The following is a 24,634-nucleotide window of genomic DNA, read 5'->3' as shown; positions in this document are numbered from 1 at the left end:
TGCCAATCTATCAGGGCTCCCTTCTCATGCAGAATATATTGTTGTTTCCCTGTTAGTGTTGGAAAATTTTTGCGAGCTATCCTGGTGAGTGCAAGACTAAAAGCTTAGATGGCATGTCTCTTTTTTCAACAATACTCAAGTTTTATACTACCAAATAACTATTCAGATACATTACAGATAAAATACAAATTTACAGTTAGGTTAGACATTAGTTACACTGTTAGACATTTCTTCGGATTTCACAGAGTTAACGTTTCATGTCAATGATGGCCCTTCATTGGGTGCATGTTTGGATCTAACCTCCAAATTACACCTTACAATGAAACTCCAGCTCCAGGTTATCTTTGAATGAGGTTTACTGCATTGCTACATTATGGTCAGCCAGAGGAGGAGCTTTATAAGTCACAGTGCTACTGAGCACAGAAATAGCAGCCTGGACCATATTAAATGAACGCATCTTTAGATGCCAATTGCTGGAGACCCCGCACTGGGAAGCATTTCATCAGGCAGTGTTACACCAGCAGCAACCTCAGCAAGAACTACAAGTCTGCTGTGGGGGTTAGGGGAAGCAAACAATCACCTTGACTTTTTGAATAGCATTACTTTAATGCTGGAATTAATTGAGCTGATACAGATGTTAAAATAATGCCAATAGATAAACCCAGGACACTTATTTATAATCATGAATAATGTTTCCAGTGGCACAGGGATCAGTAACCCGGCAATACAGATTTAAGGCGATTGGTAAAAGAACCAGACACAACATGAGGTAATTATTTTTGACCCAGTGAGTTGTCCTGACCTGGAAGGCACTGCCTGAAAGGATAGTGGAAACAGATTTAGTAGTAACATTCAAAATGAATTGGATAAATACTTGAAGGCAGAAAATAATTAAAGGGTGGTGGGAAAAAAGTAGGGACTAACTGGAGCTCTTTCGAACAGCCCACACAGGTAAAATGGACTGAATGGCCTCCTTCTGTGCTATATCATTCTATGATTCTACAACTGAGAAAAAGTCAATTATTTCATGATATTAGTTGAGGGATAAGTAGTGGCCAGGACTTCAGTAGAGATTCCCTGCTCTTCTTTGAATAACACCTCAGAATCACTTACATCCACCTGCAGGGGCAGGTTTGATGCCTGATCTGAAAGATGGCACAGCTGACAGCACAGCACTCCCTCAGTGTTGACTGAAGAGTCAGGCAGGGCCATATGTTAAAGTGTCTAGAATGTGGCTGGAATCCAATTTCTAAACCATTATAAAAGTTTGCCTTCAGTAGACATATGTTAATGTCAAATACACAATGGCAAATACAAAACCGACATTTAGATATTTTTCAAGAAAGAAAACCAGTATTTAGAATTTTAAAACTGAGCACTTTTATTTGAGTCTGATATCCAAGGCCATCTGCAAAAGTCTCAGCTGCCTTTACTAAGACATAACAAAGTTTGCATTCTTACATTAATACAGGCAAAGTCAATATCTTGTAGAGAAAATTGAACAATTATTTACCTACATTTTTAAAAATAAGAAATCACATTGTGCATCATACTGCCATCGTGCTTAGCAAAAGTACTGTGGAAATGGACTTGCACATTAAATCGTCTCAAATGTCAAGCAAGATGTATGTTGCCAGATGCCACAAGTGTCCAAATAGCCTTCTTTATTTCAGTGCTAACGTCACAGGATAAAATGCATTTGGAATGGTGGTGGGGGTTGGTGGTGGTGGGGGGAGCAGGGGCAGTGTGGGGACTGGGAATTTCAATGTCAGTTTGCTAAATGTAGCCATTGTGCGTCTTCAAAATACATAAGTGAACAAAGGAAGGCAAGTGAGCAGAAAGGATTATCAGCGGTCACTAAGGTTATAGCCTAAACTATATTTGTCTGAACGCCTGTTAGAATCATTTGCAGGAACTTGAATGTCAGAGTTTTGCTGTGTGGTTTGGAACATTCGATGCAGTTATTAAGCCTGCTTTCCAATGCATTAACAAACCTTTTGCAGGCTGTGCTGAAGAACCTCACAGAGAATTCTCCTGAAGCAGAAAAATATAACCACAAGAATTTTTTGTGTCTTTTCGAAGGGACACTCAACTGTATGCTACCATTGGTGAAAACTGATTCAGTCTTTTGACCTTATTCTAAGGTAAACCTCTTTGACTGTGCTTCTTTCCTTGGCGTTGCAAAATTCTGATTTTCTTTGACCTGTATTAAAGACCACAATGAATACACCGCCTAGGAAGAACTCTAGTACTTTGGTCCATTCTCTGGCCAAAGTTTTTGACTCTAATGCCATTCAGAGCCAAGGGCCTCCTGTGATAACGGGACCTTCAAGACGATTTTCTGATAATAATCGGAACACCTCTGGAGATGCTTTCAATGTAATGGATGTGAAGCTGGAGTCTTTAAGCCAAACTGTCGATAAATTATTGGGCATCCAGGAAAAAGTCATTCAGAAGTTGGATGGCATAACTCAAGATGTTGATAAGATTGGCCAAAAGGTGGAAATGCTGTCGACTGACAAGGAAGAAATGAAAAAGCTCACCAGCCGTAAAGAAGATGAAAATAAAAATGCGAATGTTTCTGTCGACATTTCCGATATGTTGTCAATGCTGAATAATAGTTCAAAGGAGCAGACGAAGAAGATAGATAGAATTGAAAATGTGCTCCTTGGAGTACAGCAAGTCATAAGCTATCTAGGAGAGACGTTTAAAAATTCCAAAATCGCTGAGTTTATTCTCAAAGGCCAATTCACATCAAGACAGCGAGGTACAGCTGGCAGTGATCAACAGACTTTTAAAAAGAGAATCACCTCTGAAAAATTGGTATTGAGAAGGAGGAAGGAGAAGGTAAATACATTAACACACGTACCAGTTCTTCAGTAATATTAGCTACACCAAGTAAGAAAACAGTTTGAATTGTTTTGTATACACTTCAAAAATGTCACATTGACTGCGCCGCAAGTCTTTCGAAGAGGCCTCAGTATTTGAGATTTGCAGCACTGTTGCTATGTGTTTTCTTAACATTCTAACTTACTGGGGGTTGTTTTAGTGAAAGGGTGAAAACAGGTGCTAAATGGGTGCTGTGTTGATAAACCATGTCAATTTGAAAGCCTGGTTTTAGCCCACAGTTTTGCTGGTTACCATAACTTGAACTCGCCTGGAGGCAGTAAAACAGACAGCTGCGGGTTTAGATCTCAAAGGCTGATCAGAAGCAATTTTTACAGAGCAGTATGTGTGAGCTGCACTGAAGGCATGGAGGGTGCTGGCTGACATACAGCAGCAGGATTCAGGGTGGCTCAGGGACAGAAGGAGAGGGAACATAGGGGAGAATTTTCTCCCAGTCGAGGGGGTTGGATGGGAGCAAGTGTGCGCCACCATTTTACGTGGGTGGGTCAATTATGGCCCGCCCAGTGTGACACGGACCCGGGAGCGCTGAACGCTCCGTGTGCGGGCGGGGGGGGGCGGGGTGGTGGAGTAGGCTGAGTCGGTGCCTGTGCTCTTTCACGTAAGAGTGCAGAGATTTTAAAAAATTTTAATAAAGAAAAAAAAATTTTTAAGACATGTTCCCTCCTGTGACAGTGACATCAGCTAGGACATGTCAATGAACTTTAATTAAAACTTTCATTCAATTTATAAACACTTCAAGTAACCTCATCCTGCCCATGGATGAGGTTTCATGTCAAATTGGAGAAGGTGCAAAACATAATGAGAATGATACCAGATTGAAAGGTTTTACCTATCAGAAAAGATTTAATAGGCTGTGAATTATTCTCTGGAAAAAGAGATAACTGAGGGGTAAACTGATAGAGTCTTACAGATTATGAAATGGTTTGATTACAATAGAGGGGATGTTTTCAGTTGTGGGAGAGACCAGAACTATGGACCATAGTTCCAATTGGGAATTCAGGAGAAACTGTCTTAACCAGTGATTGTTGAATGTGGAACTCGCTACCACAAGGAATAGTTCAGGCAGATATTTAAGGAGAAGGTAGATAGGTTCATGAAAAAGAAACAGATAGAAGGATACGCTGCTAGAGTTGGATGAAGAGGGTTGAGAGGGTGCTCATGTGCAGCATAAACACTGGTGTAGACTGTTGAGTGAATGGTCTGTTTCTGTGCTGTAAATACATTGTAATTTAATGGTTGATTCAGTGATGGCTGAAATGGACTAGCTCATCATGAAGCAACAACCTCTGAAACATTAAAAAGATCTGTTTTTCGAGGCTTTCAATGTGAAAGATCATCATTTAATTTATTAATTTGGAGCAATGCTCCACAAATTGGTACCACACCGAAGTCACCAATTTTGTTTTCACTTGTTTATTCCATTACTATATATATTTGCATATATATATATATATATATATAAATGGTCACTGAAGGGATTTAATGGGCTGATTTTTGGAAATGTACCTCTTAAAGATGTTTGGACTTGTTACTCATGATCTCATTTTGTTTTTGCATTATTGATCTGTATTTTGAGTCTTTATTTTCTGCAGTAGTTCAGCCTGGTTATTTATTTGTCTTGGAGAGTTTTTTTCCACTCCTTGTCCTGACAGTTTAGCTGTCAGCTGCATATTTCACTTGCAGCAAGCCAAGTACAGTAGTTACCATGGGAATTCTTTGAACTATTTTTGCCTTCAGATCAAAAGAGAAAGTCTGTTGGGGGCCTGGGAACAAGGCCTGGGTTATTAGATCATAGAAGAGGAATGGGAAGACGTGAGGGTGGAGCTTCCAGGCCACGACCTCCAATAGAACACATCAGACCCAGCTCAAGGTTAACCACCAAACATACCACACCTCATGGATGCTTCAGAAACTCTGCCACTGGGGGAACTAGGGTAATGTCACACACATTTTGATCTTGTTTTGCATTCAGCTGTACAGGCAACAGTCCAGGAAGCTACAGATAACAGCTTCTGAATTTCAGAATTGCCAAAATAAAAGAGATATGTTGTCAACATTTTTCATCTTGCACTTGTCAGGACAATTCACAGTAATACCAAATTGGAAAGGGAACAACAATTTATGCAGCTCCTGCATTTCTACTGAGCCAGTTCTGTAACCCAGTCACTCCCCACCACCTTTCCACAGAGATTGCCAATAGCAACAACCAGTCAGACCATCTGGAAGGCAAGATAGGAGGGTCAGAGCTGATCAGAGTCATTCCAGGGTAGAAATTGAAGCTACCCCATTTTCTTAATTCACCACTGTTGTAAGCTCTGTTTCTGTGTGCAGAGTTTACCTGTCTTAAGGCCTATATTTGGGGCTGTTCTTGAGCTGCCAGCTTTTTGGGGATGTATATGCTTTTATGAATTTGGTCAACTTTTCCTAGGTTCACAAATATGCAGTGAAACTCCTTTCTATGTAAGCAGGATCATTGATAATCACCTATTCATCTGATTCCCAACAAACCATCCCAAATAACCCATTGTTCTGGTCCATATGACTCTTCTCCAGAGCTTGAAATGTTAACTCTGTCTTTCTATCCACAGATGCTGTCAGACCTGCTGAGTTTTTCAAGCGTTTTTCATTTTTGTTTCAGATTTCCAGCATCTGCAGTATTTTGCCTTTAACATTGTTCTGGTGTTTTGCAAGGCCAGACCAACAAGCTCAGTGTGCAGTGTGTTATCTGGATTCCCTTTCTCTCAAGGAAAATAAAAAAAACATTTATAAAAAGGAAGTATGAGTTGTGAAATATGTTATCTGGCAGGTCTGGCCAGTATCCCTTCCACATTGTGTTGTTAAAACAAGCCTTTCCCATTAGTTTCTAGATTGTAATATGTAAAATCATAGAATAATACATCACAGAAGTATACCACTGAGCCTATCGTGTGTGCCGCCTCTTCAAAAGAACAATTAAATTAGCCCCACTCCCCTGCACATTCTCCATAGCCCTGCAAATGTGTTCTCTTTGAGTATTTGTCCAATTCCTTTTTCAAGGTTATTAGTGAATCTGCTTCCACTACCCTCTCAGGCATCATGTTCCAGATCATGACAAGTCACTGCACTAAAAAACATTTTCCACACCTTGCCTCTTTGAAACCTTCAAGGCTTCCAATTAACAGTTAAACGATGAGGATTTTATTTTGCAGAGTTCAGAAGCAGTTCTTGCTTCTTATGGAGTAAAACTGGAAATTATGGGTGGAATCGTCCAGTCCCGTTAGCGCTGGGCGTGGGTGGACAATATGGCGAGAAGGCCAAAAATCGGTTTTACGTTGTCAGGAAACCAGTTTGCGATTGCCTGCTCTGCCCATCAGTGGTGGGCTGCATTTCCCACCGCTGCATGTTGGGAACCCAATTTTTTAATACATTAGTATCTCATTATAAACCCTGCTCATCAGAATCATTCCCCCACACTGGATCATCCGGGAACATTGGCGTGATTCACAATTATACATAAGCAACTGTATGTGCACCTGGTGAACTACACTTTCCTCAGGACTTTGAGGTTTGTTTGCCTACCTTGCTTCAGACAGCACTCGCGGTCATCAGCACCAGGCTTCACAGGTAACACCACATCACTTTTGGCGGGGCTCATGGGTAGGTCTCTACCTACCACCCCAACCATAAGGCGGGGGGGGTGGCTTTTCAATGGCAGCAGGGCTAGGGCTTGCTTGGGGATTGGGGACAAGTGGTCTCAGGCAAGGGAAGAGGCTGCAGAGTGAGGGCTGTACTAGGGAAGGATGGTATCCCAGGGTGTGTGTGGGGGCACATGTTGATGTATGCATGTGGCCTCAAGATGGTGAGGGCTGAGGAGTCAGTCTCCAGAGGATATGAGGCCAGCTGGAGATGTGAGGGTGTGTGAGAGAGAGTGAGTGGTGATGTCCCTTGAGCTGACAGTGAGTGAGATGCCAGTGAATGTGTGATGGCCTTATCAGTGCGTGAGTTTAGAGTGATGAGATGGTTGCCTTACCCTGGCAGCACAGATGAAATCATTCATCTGTTTTCTGCACTAGGTGGCCAACCTCTGTGTGCAGCATTAGCACCGACTACCTCTGCCACCGCCTCCCAAGCCGGAGTGGTGAGACTAATGTGCCTCCTGTGGCCGGAGCAGGGGCAGAGAACATTGCGGCAGCCCTTCACGGCATCCAGAAGGCATCTCAGGGATGCATCTCTGAATTGGGGGGGCTGCAGTCTTCTTGGTTTTTGAGAGCAGTCCTGGGCTGGAAGCACCAAGAACTGTGCATGTGGCCGCGGTTTAAATATGGCGCCCGGCATGAGGAAGCGGCAAAGTAACGGCATGGTGGGCCAGCGAGACGGCGTGTTTCCTGTGGCTACACAATTAATGACGGAGGAAGGGGGTGATATGGCGTGAAAACCCGCCATTGCGGCCGGCAGGTACAACGTCTTTTCTCATGGCTGCTACAGCGCTTAGTGCAAACTTGGGACCATTCCAACCCCTGCCTCCACTGCAATTGGTTTGCTAAATTCTACAAATAATAGATGTCATGACACTGCTCTGCGGATTCCTCCTCCACACTTAGGAATTGATGACCTGGCCCAATTAATTCAGCTGTTAAATGTTTGATAGTTTAGCAGTGACCTGGGCTGATAATCCAAAATCTGAGTCCAGTTTAATAAAAATAAAATAAAGTGGCAAAGCTTTTGGATTGGCATAAAAACCTGACTGGCCTACTAATGTCCTTCAGGGAAGTAAACTTGCAGATCTTACCTGATGTGACCTATATGTGACTCCAGTCCCACAACAAGGTGATTTACTTTTAACTACCTTAGTTTTATCCCCACCTTTTCATAGTAACAAACCTACCTTAAAGTATAACTCCTTGACCAAGTTTTTGCTTATCTGACCTAATATCTACTTATGTGACTCAGTGACATACTTTGCTTACAATTAAGGCCCGCCCAGCGCGACACACGGCCGATAGCACTCAGCGCTACCTGTGCGGGCGGGGTGGAGGAGGGACAGTAGGACCCTGTGCTCTATCGCAAGCGCGGAAATCTCCCTGAGGCATGGAGCTGCCTCAGGGAGATTAAGTTGGTAATGGAAATAAAGGATCTGAAAAATTATTTAAACATGTCCCCTCATGTGACAGTGTCACTTGAGCTGGGACATGTTTGTACAGTTAGCAACATTTATTTACTTATTTTATTAAACCTTCAGGAAAACGCATCCCGCCCGTGGATGAGGTTTCCTGAAAAACGCGAAGGTCGCTTGGGCTCTTCACCTGCCCCCCAACCTTAAGGTTGGACGGGCAGTGTTGGTGATGACTTTAATTGGTTTTTTAATGGCCGTTGACAGTTTGGCAGGTGTAGAGCAGCCTCTGGCGTGCGCCCGCTGAACAAATAATCTAAATGACGCGGGACAACGTTGGGAGACACGCCCGACACCATCGCATGTCATTTTACGCGTTGGCATATCGGGCCCACCCCAGCAGGCTGATGGCAATATTCTGGCCCACAGCATGTTTTTATTATAGGGCAACTGGGCTGGTCTTTCATGGCCCCCTGTGGCAGGTTGGCAGGCAGTGAGTGCTGTAAAATTGGGTGCCATGCCATGGGCACCATTCCCGGTGCTTTCCCGCCTCCCTGCTGCAATTTTCCCATCGGGGGGGCAGGCATCAAGGAAACCTGCCTGCACGTGGGCCAGTTGAGGCCATAAAATGGTCAATTAACAGCTACTTAAGGGCCTACGTTTACTGCCGCTTGAATTTTACCCATGGTAGCAGGAGGTTGGTGTCAAGTGTCCAGCTTGACAGGTCTGACAGGTTTCACTGAGTAAACTGGTGGCTGGAGTGTGGGGGAGGTGGGGGGGCGGGGTTGTGGTGTTGGAGAGGTGTTGCCACCTTTATAGGCCTCCAGTGCCAATAGGGGCTCTCCCCAAGGTCTACCCACTTCCATGTTTCCCCTTGCCCCCCTGCCCTGTCCGCCTTAGCCTCTCACACCCCTCCCCACACCAGTGTCTACCAGCCTGGCCCCAGCAAAATCCCAGACTTACCTTATAGTCCAGGTCTGACAGGTTTCACTGAGTAAACTGGTGGCTGGAGTGTGGGGGAGGTGGGGGGGCGGGGTTGTGGTGTTGGAGAGGTGTTGCCACCTTTATAGGCCTCCAGTGCCAATAGGGGCTCTCCCCAAGGTCTACCCACTTCCATGTTTCCCCTTGCCCCCCTGCCCTGTCCGCCTTAGCCTCTCACACCCCTCCCCACACCAGTGTCTACCAGCCTGGCCCCAGCAAAATCCCAGACTTACCTTATAGTCCAGGCTCCGTCGCTGCAGGGACAGGTTGCGGTTCCAGTAGTGGCCACCAATCCAGGTGGCACTGCTGGGACCAGAAAGCTGGCTTGAGGTGGGTTTTCTGCCTCTATCAGGGAGGAAGTCCTGCTTCACCACCCCCCCCCCTGCCTAAAATCCAGCTCAGTATAGAGAATAAATGTGACTTTGCCAGTATCACCCACATCCAACAAGAAAACAAATACATTTTGAAACAGCGGCTCTTTAATTGGAACATGTTAATGTACGTGACTAGAAAAGGTGATTTGGGTCCATCAGGCAGTTATGGGACTAGAAAGTAGGACAGTTCATGATGTAAATCTCTCATTTGACTTCCTTGTTGGATGCCTCACCAATACCCTCTTAAATTGCTGAGGTTATCAGCCTTAACTGTCTCTCTGGACAGTCCATTCACCACCCTCTGTTTGCATTAGTTAAGGTTGATCTGGCAAATAACCTGCCATTGACCCCTGTGCTCTACCTGTATATCAGGCACTACGTGGCCGCAGTGATAGTGTGCATTATGGTGCAAGGTCAGCTCTTAATACTCCAGGTTTGTAAGGTTCCAAAAAAGCAGCATTTCCAGGGTCAGTACTGAAACCATCCTCCCTTGGTTTAAAATTGTGGCATTGCTTGGCTATATTATTTAAACTGTGGCCGCAATTATAGCAATTCTATGATGACCATATTGGAACAGCAGACCAAAATTATTATTATTTTTACTGACATTTTAAACCTCCCATGTACATATCATGAAAGAGCAATTTGCTCCTTTGCCAAGCCTTCCATCTTGGACATTTGCCAGCGTTGGGATTTTGCAGCTGTGCATCCTGATCTCTTGCATTATTAGTCGGTTTCCCTGAGTATGTGTGGTCATTGTGAAATGTGAAACATTCACTCTTGTATTTGACACTGTATGTTGTAAAAGAATAGTGGGAAAACAGCAGAACTGAAGATGTTACCTTTCTTACTGTAGTTTCACTGTTGACCTCTGTATTTTACATCACTCATAATGTGAGTCCTACCTCCTTGTTACCTTCAGGGTATCTTCACTGGCCTTCATATTAGCATTCCAAGGATGAAAACCTGTGGAAATGTATCCTGTGTAGGGATAGGCCAGGATTTTCCACGCCCTCTGGCGTCGGACACGTTCAGTGGCTTGAGCAGACAATATGGTAAGAAGCCTAAAAATCAGTTTCACAACGTTGTGAAACCAGTTTGCAATTGTCCGCTCAGTTTGTTGATGCCATCCCACCATTGGACGCCAGGAACCTCATTGTAATACATTAGCATGTCATTATAAGGCCAGCCCGTTGGACTCATTCCCTGCCCGCTGGATCGTCCACCCACGTTGGCGGGAAAACATGCTGGTGCAGAATGCGTCTAGACAAAGGTGATGTGCAGAAGTCAGGACTTACCGCCAGGGCCTTGCTCACATCGCAGATATCTGAGGAGCAAAAGATGCTGGAGCCCGACAGCAACAGGATTCTGGAGGAACATCCATGACATGCAGGTTGGATTCTCATGGACATGGCTCTGCTGTGAAACAGCTCACGGAAGTTGGAAAGTCACCATTGAAGCTCACAATGGATGATGTTCAAGGGAGGTCTAGGATCAGCTGGGAGAGGAAGAAGTGGATGGTGAGGTTGGGAGGGAGAGGGGGGAGGAAGGGGTAACGGGGGAAAAGATGGCAACTGAGGAGGTAGGTGTAACTGAGGGGTGAAAGGTGTAAGGGAAGGAGTCTTGGGGGGGGAAGGAGTATAGGGAGGGGAGGGAGGCCGAGGGGAGGAAGGAGTGTGGAGAGAGAAGGAAGCAAGGATGGGGGAAGAAGCAAGGGTGGAGGAAGGAGTCGGGAAGAGGTAAGGAATAAGGCTGGAGAAAGAAGTGAAGCTGGAAGAAGGAGTCAGGAGGGGGGAAGGACTAAAGGTGGCAGAAGATGTAAGGCTATCTGAGGGGGAGGGACTAAGCTGGGGGGGGAGTCTGGGGGCAGGGTGGGAAGGCTAAGTGGGATGGAAGGGGTTCCAGGAATGGAAGGGGTCTGGAGGGGGCAAGGGGGTCTATGGCGGGGAGAAGTGGTCCGGAGTGGGAAAGAGGTTCTGGGGAGACAGGGGTCCGGAGGGGGCGACGTCCAGGTGAACATGCAAGGGAGGGGTCTGATGGGTCCATGACTGCCTCCTTTGGACCGAACTGAGGGTGGGCGTGGTATGAGGGATTGATGAGAATGACCGAGGGGAGAGTGAAGAGGTAGGGTGGAGGGTGAGGTTTCGATGATAGCAATAGAAGGGACGGTGAGGGTAGTTGGGGCTTTCAGAGACAGACATGGACCCTGGGGGTGAAAAGGAGGAAGTCAGGGAGGTTCATGTGGATGGAGGTGGGATTTTGGGGAAGGAAGGGAACGTGCACATTCATCAGGACATCCCCGAAGGAAAAGGGTTGTGGCTGGTAGGTAACGGAGGGGAGGTGAAATGTGATGGGGGAAAGGAAATGGGTGACTGGGGGAGGGTAAAGAAAGTAAAACCCAATTAGCACCATGCTGTCCAAATCAAAAGTGAAATGAGAGTCACAATGGGTGAGATCAAGTGCAGTATGGGACTGATCATTGGGTGGGTGGAGATACAGGTCAACTCAGATCATTTTTTCACTCATTCACAGGATGTGGGCTTCACTGGCGGGGCCAGCATTTATTGTTCATCCCTTGTTGCCCCTGAGAAGGTGGTGATGAGCTGCCTTCTTGAACTTCTGTTGTCCATGTGGTGTAGGTACACCCACAGTGCTGTTAGGGAGGGAATTCCAGGATTTTGACCCAGCGACATTGAAGGAACAATGATATATTTCCAACTCAAGATAGTGAGTGGCTTGGAGGGTAACTTCCAGGTGGTGGTGTTTGCATGTGTCTGCTGCCCTTGTCCCTCTAGATGGTAATTGCTATGGGTTTGGAAGGAGCTGTCGAAGGAGCCTGGGTGAATTCCTGCAGTGCATCTTGTAGATGGTACACACTGCTGCTACTGAGCGTCAGTGGTGGAGGGAGTGAATGTTTGTGGATGGGGTGCCAATCAAGTGGGCTGCTTTGTCCTGGACTGTGTCAAGCTGCTTGAGTTTTGTGGGAGCTGCACTCATCCAGGGAAGTGGCGAGTATTCTATCATACTCCTGAATTGCACCTTGTAGATGGTAGATAAGGAGAGTCCACCGTCCTTGGAGAGTCAGGAGGTGAGTTACCCGCTGCAGGATTCCTAGCCTCTGACCTGCTCTTGTAGCTACAGGACTCATGGCACTGCGTGGAATGTTTTATGTGGTGAGCGGAGACATGGACAGGATGAGGATGCAAACTCGAGAGGATATGAACCTGATGGAGATGTGAGGGTGTCTGTGAGAGTTAGTGGTGTTGTCCCTTGAGATATGAGATCCCTGTGGATGTGTGAAGGGTTTATGAGTGTGTGAGTTCAGAGTGATTAGAAGAGTGAGTTACTCTGGCGGAACAGATGAGACCATTCATCCCGTAGCGGCACTGGGTGGCTGTCCTCTTTTGCAGGGCATTGGCGCTGACCACTGCTGCCACCGCCTCCCAAGCCGGATTGGTGAGGTTGCTGCCCACCCTGTGGCCAGAGCCGGGGTAGATGACATCATGGCGAGCCTCCACCGCATCCAAAAGGCACTCGGCGCACGCGTCAGTGAACCTGGGGGCTGCAGTCATTTTGCCTTTCAGGGCCATCCTGTCATCTTGGCAGCAGTTGTGGAAACTCTAAGAGATGTGCGCGCAGCTGGACTTTAAATATGATGCCCGGCGTGATGAAGCGGTGAGGTGATGGCATGGCGGGTGAATGAGAGCCTGCCCACCATGGAAGCAGCGTGTTTCCCGGAAACGCATAGTTAATGCGGCGGGTTTAGGACGATACAGTGAGAAAAGCCGTCATCGCAGCAGGCGGGTAAAACATCATTTTACCTGGCCGCTACCGCACTTAGTACAAATCTGGGACGATTCCGCCCATTGTATCAGAATATTGGTGTGAGATTAAATAAAAAGCACAATTTAGTTGAATTATTGTGCAACAATTCTGCTCCAAATCATTTCTGAGGAGCTAATTCATTCAATGGAAGCTCGAGGCCGGGATTTTCTGGTCCTGTCGGACAGGCTGTGAGAGATTTAGAGGCCCAGCCAAAAGTCCATTGACTTTTGGCAGACCGGTTGATCATGGTAGCAGGCAGAGCCGGAAAATCCCATCCCTGAGAAACAAACTCTTTGGGCTGGATTTTACTGGGGTGGGGGGTTGGTGGTGGTGGTGGTGGGGTTGGGGGGGGGTTTCAGACGGCTTGCTATCCCACCCCGCCCCCCCCACCGCATTACAAGAGTTGGCTGGCAGCCAATGAACCGAAAAGAAGCTAGCCGTGCTGCCATAACACACTGCCGACGGGGGCTAAACAGGCCGAGAACGGGACTCGTGCCCCTTAGCGTGAGGAAGTCCCGACCTCGAAAGCTGGCGGCCATTCTGACTGGCCAGCAACGCTAGCAGTCCCAGCAGCACCAGCTGAGTAGTGGGTGGTGCCGGGACTGCAAGCAGGCCCACGAAGATGGCGGCCATAGTGTCCGGACCCAGGTAATTCAGGGGTCTTGAACAAGGTGGGATCAGGCAGCCCAGGAAGTAGTGGAGCCGGGGGGGAATGAGGGAAGCGGGTATCCTCAAAAAGAGGATAGCCTTGAACCAGAAACCAACTCCAATCTGCTCCACCTCACAGTGTATTAACTAACAATTAAGGAGAATCTGTGAATTGCATAAAACTGACTCTGGTGCCAAAATGATTCGAACTTCTGCCATAAGATTCAAGCATACATATTGGATTACGGAATGAACATTATGAACTTTATTATTTTTAGCAATGACCATCTGTTCCACTCACTATTTGTTATGTGATTATCTGTCTCAATATTGATTGACCTTGCTCCATTTAATCTGGGTGTCTACTACCCTTTAGAAGCAGCTGTCACACTGCAAGCACTGCATTGGCATAGCCTGGAGATGAAGAGGCAAGCACCTCTAAAACATTGATCATCATATAATTACATAACAAGTACTGTTATCAAAGTCAGATTTACAAAATACATCACTTGGCATTGTGCCCATCATTCAGAGTATATACACTCATGATAAAAACAAAAAACTGCGGATGCTGGAAATCCAACACAAAAACAGAATTACCTGGAAAAACTCAGCATGCCTGGCAGCATCCTCTCTGAATTTCACTCAGTTCTATTGAAGGGTCATGAGGACTCGAAACGTCAACTTTTTTCTTCCCCACCAATGCTGCCAGACCTGCTGAGTTTTTCCAGGTAATTCTGTTTTTGTTTTATATGCACTCATGATTCATTAAAAACTGTGTTGTGGAGACACTGTGCTTGGAAAGAGATTACTCTGACCTTACGCTCAAAAATCAACCAACGTTGGGACCGTATTTCTTCAGAAGTTTTAGAATTAAAGTAGCAGTGTATATACTCTGAATGATGGCTATGATGCTAAGTGATGCCTCACTGGAGCACCTGCTGGCCACAGGATGTCCAGCAAGGTGACCAATCCAGCTTGGCAGGCTCCGTTGTGAGGGGTAGGTATCTCCTAGCAAGCCCCACCCCGGCACTTTTCGTGGAGCCGGACCAGCTTTTCCATGACTCGTGGTTCGTGGATATCAGAGGAGTCATGAACCATAGGGCAGAATCATCCGGTCCCGTTGGCATCAGGCGTAATGGTGAGAGTGAACGGACAATATGGCGAGAAAGCCAAAAATCGGTTTTACACCGTCGTGAAACCAGTTTGTGATCGTCCACGCCACCCATCAATGGCGGGCTGTGTTTCATGCTGCCACAAATTGGCAACCTAATTTCAATACTTTAGCATCTCATCATAAGCCCTGCTCCCCAGAATCATCCCACATTGGATAATCCGGACACATCTGCATGATTACACGCTGATGTGCTTCACAACTGTACATAAGCAACGTGCACCTGGCAAGCTGCACTTCGCTTGGGATTTCAAGGTTAGTTTGCCTACCTTGCTTCGGGCAGCACTCACGGTCATCAGTGCCAGGCTTCGCAGGCAGCACCACAGCGCTTTTAGGGGGGCTTACCCGACCAGCCGTTAGGCAGCGGTGGCTTTTCAATGGGTGCAGGGCTGGGGATTGGTTAGGGAAGGGGGAGAAGTGGCCTTAGGTAAGGGAAGAAGCTGCAGGGCGAGGGCTGTACTGGGGAAGGGGGGGGGTGGTATCCCAGGGTGTGTGTGGGGGCACAAATTGATTTGTGCAAGTGACCTCAAAGTGGTGAGGGCTGAGGAAACAGTATCCAGTGGAATGAGGCCAGCTGCAGATGTGAGGGTATGTGTGAGAGAGCGAGTGATGATGTCCCTTGAGCTGACAGTGAGTGAGATGCCAGTGAATGTTTGATGGCCTTGTGAGTGTGTGAGTTTAGGGTGATGAGATGATTGCCTTACCCTGGCTGCACAGATGAGATCATTCGTCCTCTTTCTGCACTGGATGGTCAACCTCTTCTGTGGAGCACTGGCACTGAGCACACTGTCACAGCCTCCCAAGCCGGAGTGGTGAGATTGCTGGACCTCCTGTGGCCAGAGCAGGGCAAGAGGAAATCACGTGGGCCTCTAAATGGCATTCCAGTGACAGGTCACTGAACTCTCCTTGGCTTTGAGGGCCATGTCTTCACTGGAGCACTCCTGGGCTGCAAGCCTTGAGAACTATGTGCACAGCAGCAGTTTAGATATGGCACCTGGAGAGAGGAAACAGCAAGGTAACAGCAGGGTGAGCTATTCATAAGCCACCCACCAGCGAGACCGCATGTTTCGCAGGCTGCATAATTAATGAGGTGGGAAGCAGGTGATACGCTGTGAAAACCCACCATTGTGGCCAGTGGGTAAAACCACACTTACTGCAAATCTGGGACAATTCCACCGATAGTCTGGATTCAGGAACCTTTTGAAAGGTAAGGTCAAAAATCCTTACCCATGCCCCCCCCCCATGCCAACTCATGCCCCCATACCTCCTCATACCTTCCATGCCAATTCATGGTCCTTCCATGCTCATTCTCCCAGTATACACTATGTACAGAACCAATAGACTCTACATTAACAATGGCATGTGTGAAACTACTTAGAAAAAAAGCAGCCTTTCATATTTTTGAAAAATACTGGTGGTCCTACAACCCTATAAATGTGTAAATCAAATAGACCACTAAAGTATCAATATCAGATGCTTCAAACACTTTGCAACCCTTAATCTTGTGCAAATAAGTGTTGAGACATTGATAAAAGAGATCACAGAAAAATAGCTTATTATAGCCACTTAAAAATGTCAATCAACAGTTCTCTGGAGCTGTTTAAACAAACTTACTCACATAAGCCTCTTACCGTTCTGGACATGGGGAGTGGTGGGAAGGTGATGGAGTGTGATGGGTAAGGGCCAGAGTGCCTAAAATGTAACCGAAGAACAAGGGTGCCTCCAAATTGCTTCGAGGGGTGGTGGGCCCAGCTCCATCTTGCACCCACATCACACCCCATCAATGCTCCCCACCTCCTGAGTCAAAAATCACATCATTTGCAGCACTTTCTACCAAGACTGGTGTGGCGAGCCAGGAAATTTCCCATCTTGATTTACCCACATTGGTTGCAAAAATTCGGGCTTATCTCCTTCCATCTCTCCCTTAAAGTTACATCTGGGATCGTAACTTTGTCATGAGGAGCCTGATTTACATGGGGGAGAGGCCAACCACTTACTTCAAGTGGGTAATTCAACTTTCTGATGATTGGATCTCTCTAAAAGTTAAAGAAAGTTGAATGTCAAGGTTGCAAGGCAATAAGGTAAATTAGACCCTAAATGGTGTTGACAAGGTGGACTTGGAAGGGATGTTTCCTCTTGTGGCTGAGTCCAGAACTAGGGGCACTGTTTTAAAATTAAGGGTCGCCCTCATAGAACAGAGATGAGGAGAATTTTTTTCTCTCAGAATGTTGCGCAACTTTATAGTGTCATATTGTCATAGAATTTACAGCACAGAAAGAGGCCCTTTTGCTCATTGTGCCTGCGCCAGTCATCAAACCCTTATCTACTCTAATCCCAAGTTCCAGCACTTGGCCCGTAGCCTTGTATGCTATGCCATTTCACATGTTCACCTAAATACTTCTTAAGTGTTGTGAGGGTTTCCGCCTCTACCACCTTTTCAGGCAGTGAGTTCCAGATACCCCCCACCCTCTGGGTGAAAAATCTTTTCACCAAATCCCCTCCCAACCTCCTGCCCCTTATCTTAAATCTATGCACCCTAGTTATTGACCCCTCCACTAAGAGGAAAAGTTTCTTCAAATCTACCCTGTCTATGCCCCTTATAATTTTGTATACCTCAATCAGGTCCCCCCTCAGCCTTCTCTGCTCTAAGGAAAACAACCCCAGCCTACCCAATCTCTCTTCATAGCTGAAACACTCTGGAACTTTGGAACACTTTCCCTCAGGAGGGGTCACTGAATATTTTTAAGGCAGAGGTAGATAGATTCTGATGAAGAATGGAGAACCTGATGAAGAATCATACGGACTCGAAATGTTAGCTCAGTCTTCCTCTCCACAGACGCTGTCAGACCTGTCCAGCAATTTTTGTTTTTGGTTCAGATTTCCAGCATCCGTAGTATTTTGCTTTTATCTGTAGATAGATTCTTGTTAGGCAAAGGAATCAAAGGTTGTCGGGAGTAGGTGGGAATGTAGAACTCAAAACACGGAAACAGATCAGCCATGATCTTATTGAATGGCGGAGTAGGCTCAAGGGGCCGAAAGGCCTATTTCTGCTCCTATTTGGTATGTTCATATGTAAAAGAACCAGAGGTAACATGAGGAAAAGCTTTGCGTAGCAAATGGTTATGATGTGGAATGCACTGTCTCTGTTGTAGATATTGCAATTCCCATTGCTCTCAATTCCATAGTTTTTTCACATCACTTTAAAAAATCACAGGGTGAGGGGGAATTAAGCAAGATGAATATCCCTTAAGAAATTGAACCTACATTTTGTTTGGAATTTCTGATTGCTCTTAAATAATTTCTTTTTCAGCATCTCTCTTTGCAGTAGCACCTCTCTTTGCAAAGGAATGTTTGCTGTGATTTGTCCCAGTTTTACCAATTTGACTTAGTGTTGTAATTTAAATATTTCATTATTTTGGTGCATTTATTCTGAATTTTTGTGGTCTTAACTTTTAGAGGAGAGGCATTTATATATCTCTGTGGAGTTTGTGTTAGCCCAAAAGGTAAAATTGGAGTCTCAGCAATTGTCCCAGAATTTTCTGATGCTACTTTAGACATTTATGCTAGGGGAAACAGAAAGAGATCTACCTGTTCCTGAATGCGTTATCCCACATTTAAGCACAGAATAGTTGACACGGGAAATGGAAAAATATTGGGTAGTGTGTTAGTAGCTACTTTTCTGAGATTGGTTTAAGAGGCTATTCAGCTAAAGACAGTTGTGTAGTGCTAATATCACTAGGTTAATAACCCAGTGATGCAGGCTGAGGTTTCTTGTCCTGAGGACAAGGGTTCAAATACCCACCATGGTAACTGATGGAATCAAAATTCATTTAATAATGTGGAATTTTTTTTAAAAAAAGCTAATCTCAATAATGGTGACCATGACATCATTGTTGTAAAAGCCCATCTGGTTCACTAAAGTCCCTTAAGGAAGGGAATCTGCTGGTCTGACCTACATGTGACTCCAGACTAACAGCAATGTGGTTGCCCCTAACTGCTCCTCTGAAATGGTGTGACAAGCCACTCAGTTCAAGGGCAATTAGGTATGGGCAACAAATGCAGGCATTGCCAGTGATGCACACATCCCATGAAAGAATAACATTAGAATATTGTTGGGCCAGAGAAATTTTTACTCTGCATATAACCAGGACTGTTTAATGCCGAAAATTATTGCCAAAAATGGGATATGCTGCAGCTTTAACATCACTCCCTTTCATGAACACAAAATTCGGGCAAATGTTGTTATAAGAAAATCGAATTCTATTGTTGCATTTCTGGCCAAATTGCCCAAGTCATTCAAGGAAGCCTAGTGTAATTTTTCTGATTCAGGTCTTTAGAGGTTTATCTTTGCTTATCAAAGTGGTTAAATCAGATAACCGTGTAAAAAAAGCTTGGGAAGCTTGTAACATCTACGTCTTTTGCAAAGTGTACAGGTTTCCTCTGGTCGTCAGTTTGACGGAGCCTTAATTACTTCTTATTGTTGTGCAGGTGAAAGATCAGCGGTCCGGTGATGTGAAAGGGAAGCAAAATTCTAATGTTAAAGAAATAAAATCCCATCAGAAGAAGAAACCTCCAGATTCTACAGGTATGCAAAAATATCTTGTCAATGCAGTATGGTACACAAAATAAAAAATGCTCTATTTCATTTCTCCATCTTGTCTTCCTAGAGCCATCAACTCAAAAGGATCTAGACATCTTTGGTGATCAAAAGATCCAGAATTCAAATCAAGAAAATGTTAGCAACTCAAGTGCCTTTGAGGATCAGGACAATGTCAAAGACCCAGCCGAGCACAACAATATAACAAAATTACAAGGAGAGTCATTTGAAGAAGATGTTGGAGTCTTTGAACCTCAGCCTTCCAGATTGACAAAGGGCACCTCCTCAGCTATTGTCCCAGAGTTTGCTGAAGCCATTTTAGACATTTACGTCAGCGATGAAAAGAAGAAAGATGTTGCTATAAAGGAACAAAGTGTCATAAAGCCTGGGGAGACTTTGACCACTGTGAAGAACCAATCAAGCATCAATGGGAAAAATGATAAAAGAACAGAAAAAAATGTTATGCATGAAAAAATAAGGGATAATAGGATCCTGGAAAAATTGCAAGAAAAGGAGAATGATGTAAAAGTTGACAAAGACTTAACGACTGAACCAGCGTCTGAAGGAGGAAAGGAAGAATTAATAGGCGAAGAAAATAAAGAAACAGAAAAAATTGATGTAAAAATTGATGAAAGCAATGAAGTAGTCGAGGACACCAGCCTTGAAAGCAGAGACTCAGAGCTTACTATTACTGAGGGATCCAAAGAGAAAGTCATAGCGTCACAGGTAGAAGAATCTGAAGATCAGCATACTGTTTGTCATGGCAAGAACTGCACAGTTTTGCTAAACAGGTAATTAACTTCATCGAACTAGGTTATTATCAGTCTGTACATTTTAAGAAAAATATATTTCTAGTGAATAATTTGAAAGAATTATGAAATCTCACAACTGGACAAGTACCTTAGAGGAGCAAAATACTCTGAGACGGAGGAATGATTTTCTATTCCAGATATTTGTTTTCCTCTTTATCCAAGAAGAGACATCCCATTATTTTGGAATCAGAAAATAGGTACCTGTTCCTCAACCCAGAACTAAAAGCACTTCCAGAAGGGAATCGCATCTATGTTACAGACATTCCTCAATCTCTCATCTAGCTGGGAAGGAGTACTTCTCACTTACACAATTTCCTGCTCCATTTCTGAAAAGAGGTTAAAAAAACACACATCCAATTGTTTTGAAATGATGGATGATTATGGGGAAAATAATTAAGATGGCCGATTTCCGTTGATGTTATTCATCGTGACTTAATAGTTATATTATTGTTAAAGGGAAGTGTTGGGGCCTAGGAGTGGGAAGTGTGTATCTCCACTGAAAGGATTTGAAAAGAACTCAGAGACAAGGTATTAAATGCTTTATGATTCTTTTCTTGGAAAATAAATATAATTTCCTGACCCCATAGCAAATGGAGAAATAAAGGTGTTCCCCTTACATACCACAGATAGATTAATTAATGAGTCACATTGGATAAAAAATCTTTACCTAGAGTATTCACTCAATCCTCTGACACATCAGCTTAGGGAACGGGGTTTTGCAGTGAGGGACAGCAACTAAGAAACCTAAGAAAGAATTCAGCTAATTTGCATTTTTCTTTTTAAAGTATCTCTGAACAGTACTGGGTGTAGCTTAGAGTTGCCAAACCTCCCGGAAAGGCCAGGAATCTTGTGGAATCGGCATCAATCTCCTGGTGGCTATTGAAAGTAATCTGGCAGGTTTTGAAACGTTATTTTAAATAAATAAACTAAGATGCTGGAATCTGGTACAGACACTGTACCCGTACTGTGCTCATAAATGTCACTGGCAGTTTTTTTTTCCGTTGAGAAGGTTAAAGGCTAAGCTCTCACAGTAATTGGAGAGAAGTGTACACATCACAGAATGGCGACCATCATGTCTCCGGGTGGTGGTTTGTTCAGTAGGAGGCTGAAAGGGCTGCTCAGCAGCTGCCCCAGGCCTGTGAGTTGAGTGCGGTGTGAGCAGTCCAGGAAGCAGGCGCTTGGCCCCCGGATGGGGAGCGCGCAGCATAAGTTATGACGCCGAGTCTGCAAACCATCAGGAGATAGCAGGCCAGGGCCACGGCCGTCCATAGAGTGGAACCTGAGGCAGCTGCTTGTCAGTGCTCAGTGCGTGTGTGCTCATGGGACAGTCCTTCAGGTTTGTGTGTGTGTGTGCGCACGGGGGACCGTCCTTCAGGTGTGTGTGTGTGCTCGTGGGACCATCCTTCAGTGGGGGGTGAGTGTGTGTATGCGCGTTTTGGGGACTGTCCTCCCGAGTGTGTGTGCGTGCTCGGGGGACCACCTTTCAGTTGTGTGTGTGTACACACATTTGGGGGACCATCCTTCAGGTGTGTATGTGTGTCTGCATGCGCTCGGGGGACTGCGCTTCAGGTGCGTGTGCACGTGCGCGCACTTGGAGGTCAGTCCTTCAGGTGTGTATGTGCGAGTGTGCTTGAGGAGCTATCTGTCAGATGTGTGTGTGCGCTCGGGGACTGTCTTTCAGGTGCGTGTGCACGCTTGGGGAACAGTCCTTCAGGCATGTGCACACGCTCGCGGGGACTGTCCTTCAGGTTCTGTGCGTGCGCTTTCGGGGGGGGGGGGGGGACTGTCCAGCAGGTGTGTTCGCGTGCTCGGGGGGGAACTGTCCTGCAGGTGCGTGCACGTGCTCGGGGGGAACTGTCCTGCAGGTGTGTTCGCGTGCTCGGGGGGGAACTGTCCTGCAGGTGTGTGCACGTGCTCGGGGGGGAACTGTCCTGCAGGTGTGTGCACGTGCTCGGGGGGACTGTCCTGCAGGTGTGTACACGTGCTCGGGTGGGACTGTCCTGCAGGTGTGTGCATGTGCTCGGTTGGGACTGTCCTGCAGGTGTGTACACGTGCTCGGGGGGGAACTGTCCTGCAGGTGTGTGCACGTGCTCGGGGGGAACTGTCCTGCAGGTGTGTTCGCGTGCTCGGGGGGGAACTGTCCTGCAGGTGCGTGCACGTGCTCGGGGGGAACTGTCCTGCAGGTGTGTTCGCGTGCTCGGGGGGGAACTGTCCTGCAGGTGTGTGCACGTGCTCGGGGGGGAACTGTCCTGCAGGTGTGTGCACGTGCTCGGGGGGACTGTCCTGCAGGTGTGTACACGTGCTCGGGTGGGACTGTCCTGCAGGTGTGTGCATGTGCTCGGTTGGGACTGTCCTGCAGGTGTGTACACGTGCTCGGGGGGGAACTGTCCTGCAGGTGTGTGCACGTGCTCGGGGGGAACTGTCCTGCAGGTGTGTGCACGTGCTCGGGTGGGACTGTCCTGCAGGTGTGTGCACGTGCTCGGGGGGGGGGGGGAACGGACTGTCCAGCAGGTGTATGCACGTGCTCGGGGGGTCTCTCCTGCAGGTGTGTGCGCGCGCTCGGGAGGACTGTCCTGCAGGCGTGTGCGCGTGCTCCGGGTGGGGGTCTCTCCTGCAGGTGTGTGTGCGCGTGCGCGTGCAGGATCAGCAGAGACTGACGTCTGAGACGGGGGATGGAGAGGGGGGTTCGAGGATTCTTCAAAGAGCCGCCGCCTGCTCACGGTTCCAGCGGGTGCCCGGCTGCAGCAGTTCCTGAACTAGCCGATTCTAAACAACCATCGTCCTTTTGTTCATTTATGAGAATCAATGAATCCCATCCCCTCCCCCCGGAGTGTCCGGGGCTTTGGACTGAGCACCCCCACCCCCCCCAACCCAACGCCGGGCCGGATGGGCTCGCCCGCTCGCGCCACACCGTCCAGGCTCTGTGACGTCACCCCTGCCGACTCCTCCCACACTCCGTCCAGCCCGAGTGAAGCTGTCCAAAGGGCTTTTCTTAAATAAAATCACTTTCTGAGCTCAGCAATCTTTTCCAGCATTCCCCTTTACAACTTCAACAACAATACGGCCCTTTCAGAACTGGCTATTGATAAAATAATTATTTTCTCACTTGATACCTGTAACAGAAGGAAACACAGTATACTGGCAATTTAATGTATATTATGGAATGTGCAGGAAACTACAGTTCAAAATTTTCAAGTGCAAAATTTCATTTGCCACCCATCTTATATACATTTGCTAAATAAGCAACCCCTTAAACCTTGTAACTTGTATCCTTGTTTCAGCATTGTGATCTGAGAAAATGTAGATACTTAGTCTTGTTTAAGTAAAAACAAGTAACACAAACCTGCTACATCATGTTTATTTTCACTGCTCATCAAAATTGATTCACTGGCGGGTTTAGTCTTCAGTAATTTTCCATTCATGCATGGTTGTTGAAGAGGAAGCTCTAATAGCTCTTCCTGGCATGCTCCATTAATTGCTAAACTGAGTATCAATCATAAATTAACCCTGGTAGTTGTGGGCACAGATGCACATGGTTAGTCCCAGGCAGCTACCTCTTCAGCTGAAAATGATAGCTCTTGGATGCACCATGAATTCTAGCGTCAGCATTCATAGCGAGCTGCAGGCTTCCAGCAGAAATTGTTGGTCAAAGGCATTTCATATGCAAAAAAGTATGTTTCTTGCTAACAATATATTTTAATGTCTTTTATATCACAGAATCACAGAATCTTAAAGGCACAGAAGGAGGCCATTCAGCCCAACAGGTCTGCACCGGCTCTCCAATTGAGCATTATGACCTAGTGCCATTGCCCTGTCTTTTCCCCGTACCCTTGCACATTGTTTCTATTCAAATAATCATCTAATGTCTTCTTGAATGCTTCAGTTGAACCTGTCTCCACTACACTTCCAGACGATGCATTCCAGACCCGAACCACACGTTGTGTGAAAGTTTTTTCTCACGTCACACTTGCTTCTTTTGCAAATCACTTTAAATCTGTGCCCTCTCATTCTTGATCCTTTTAATATTGGGAACAGCTTCTCACTATCTACTCTGTCCAGCCCTCTCATAACTTTGAACATCTCTATCAAATCTCCTCTCAGCCTTCTTCTCGCCAAGGAGAACAGTCCCAACCTCTCCAATCTATCCTCAGAGCTGAAGTTTCTCATCCCTGGAACCATTCTTGTAAATCTCTTCTGCACTCACTCCAATGTGTTCACATCCTTCCT

At 46.1% G+C, this 24,634-nt stretch overlaps 1 protein-coding gene across 5 annotated transcripts in view; it reads left to right on the top strand.

Moving 5' to 3' along the window:
* mylk4b (myosin light chain kinase family, member 4b) overlaps positions 1-24,634 on the top strand; it is a 185,530-nt gene that overhangs the window by 124,215 nt on the left and 36,681 nt on the right. For 3 of the 5 annotated variants that reach the window (XM_041183349.1, XM_041183348.1, XM_041183350.1), the window contains exons 3-4: positions 19,487-19,583; positions 19,666-20,386. In XM_041183349.1, coding sequence (XP_041039283.1) covers positions 19,487-19,583; positions 19,666-20,386 — 818 coding nt within the window. Of the gene's footprint in view, positions 1-1,784; positions 2,848-19,486; positions 19,584-19,665; positions 20,387-24,634 lie in introns of those variants that run through there. The other 2 variants (XM_041183347.1, XM_041183346.1) reach the window with 1 other exon arrangement.

This window comes from Carcharodon carcharias, chromosome 3, assembly GCF_017639515.1.
Source record: "Carcharodon carcharias isolate sCarCar2 chromosome 3, sCarCar2.pri, whole genome shotgun sequence".
Lineage (NCBI taxonomy): Eukaryota > Metazoa > Chordata > Chondrichthyes > Lamniformes > Lamnidae > Carcharodon > Carcharodon carcharias.
The sequence above is the reverse complement of the archived record's forward strand: the minus strand, read 5'-3'. Positions and strand labels throughout refer to the sequence as shown.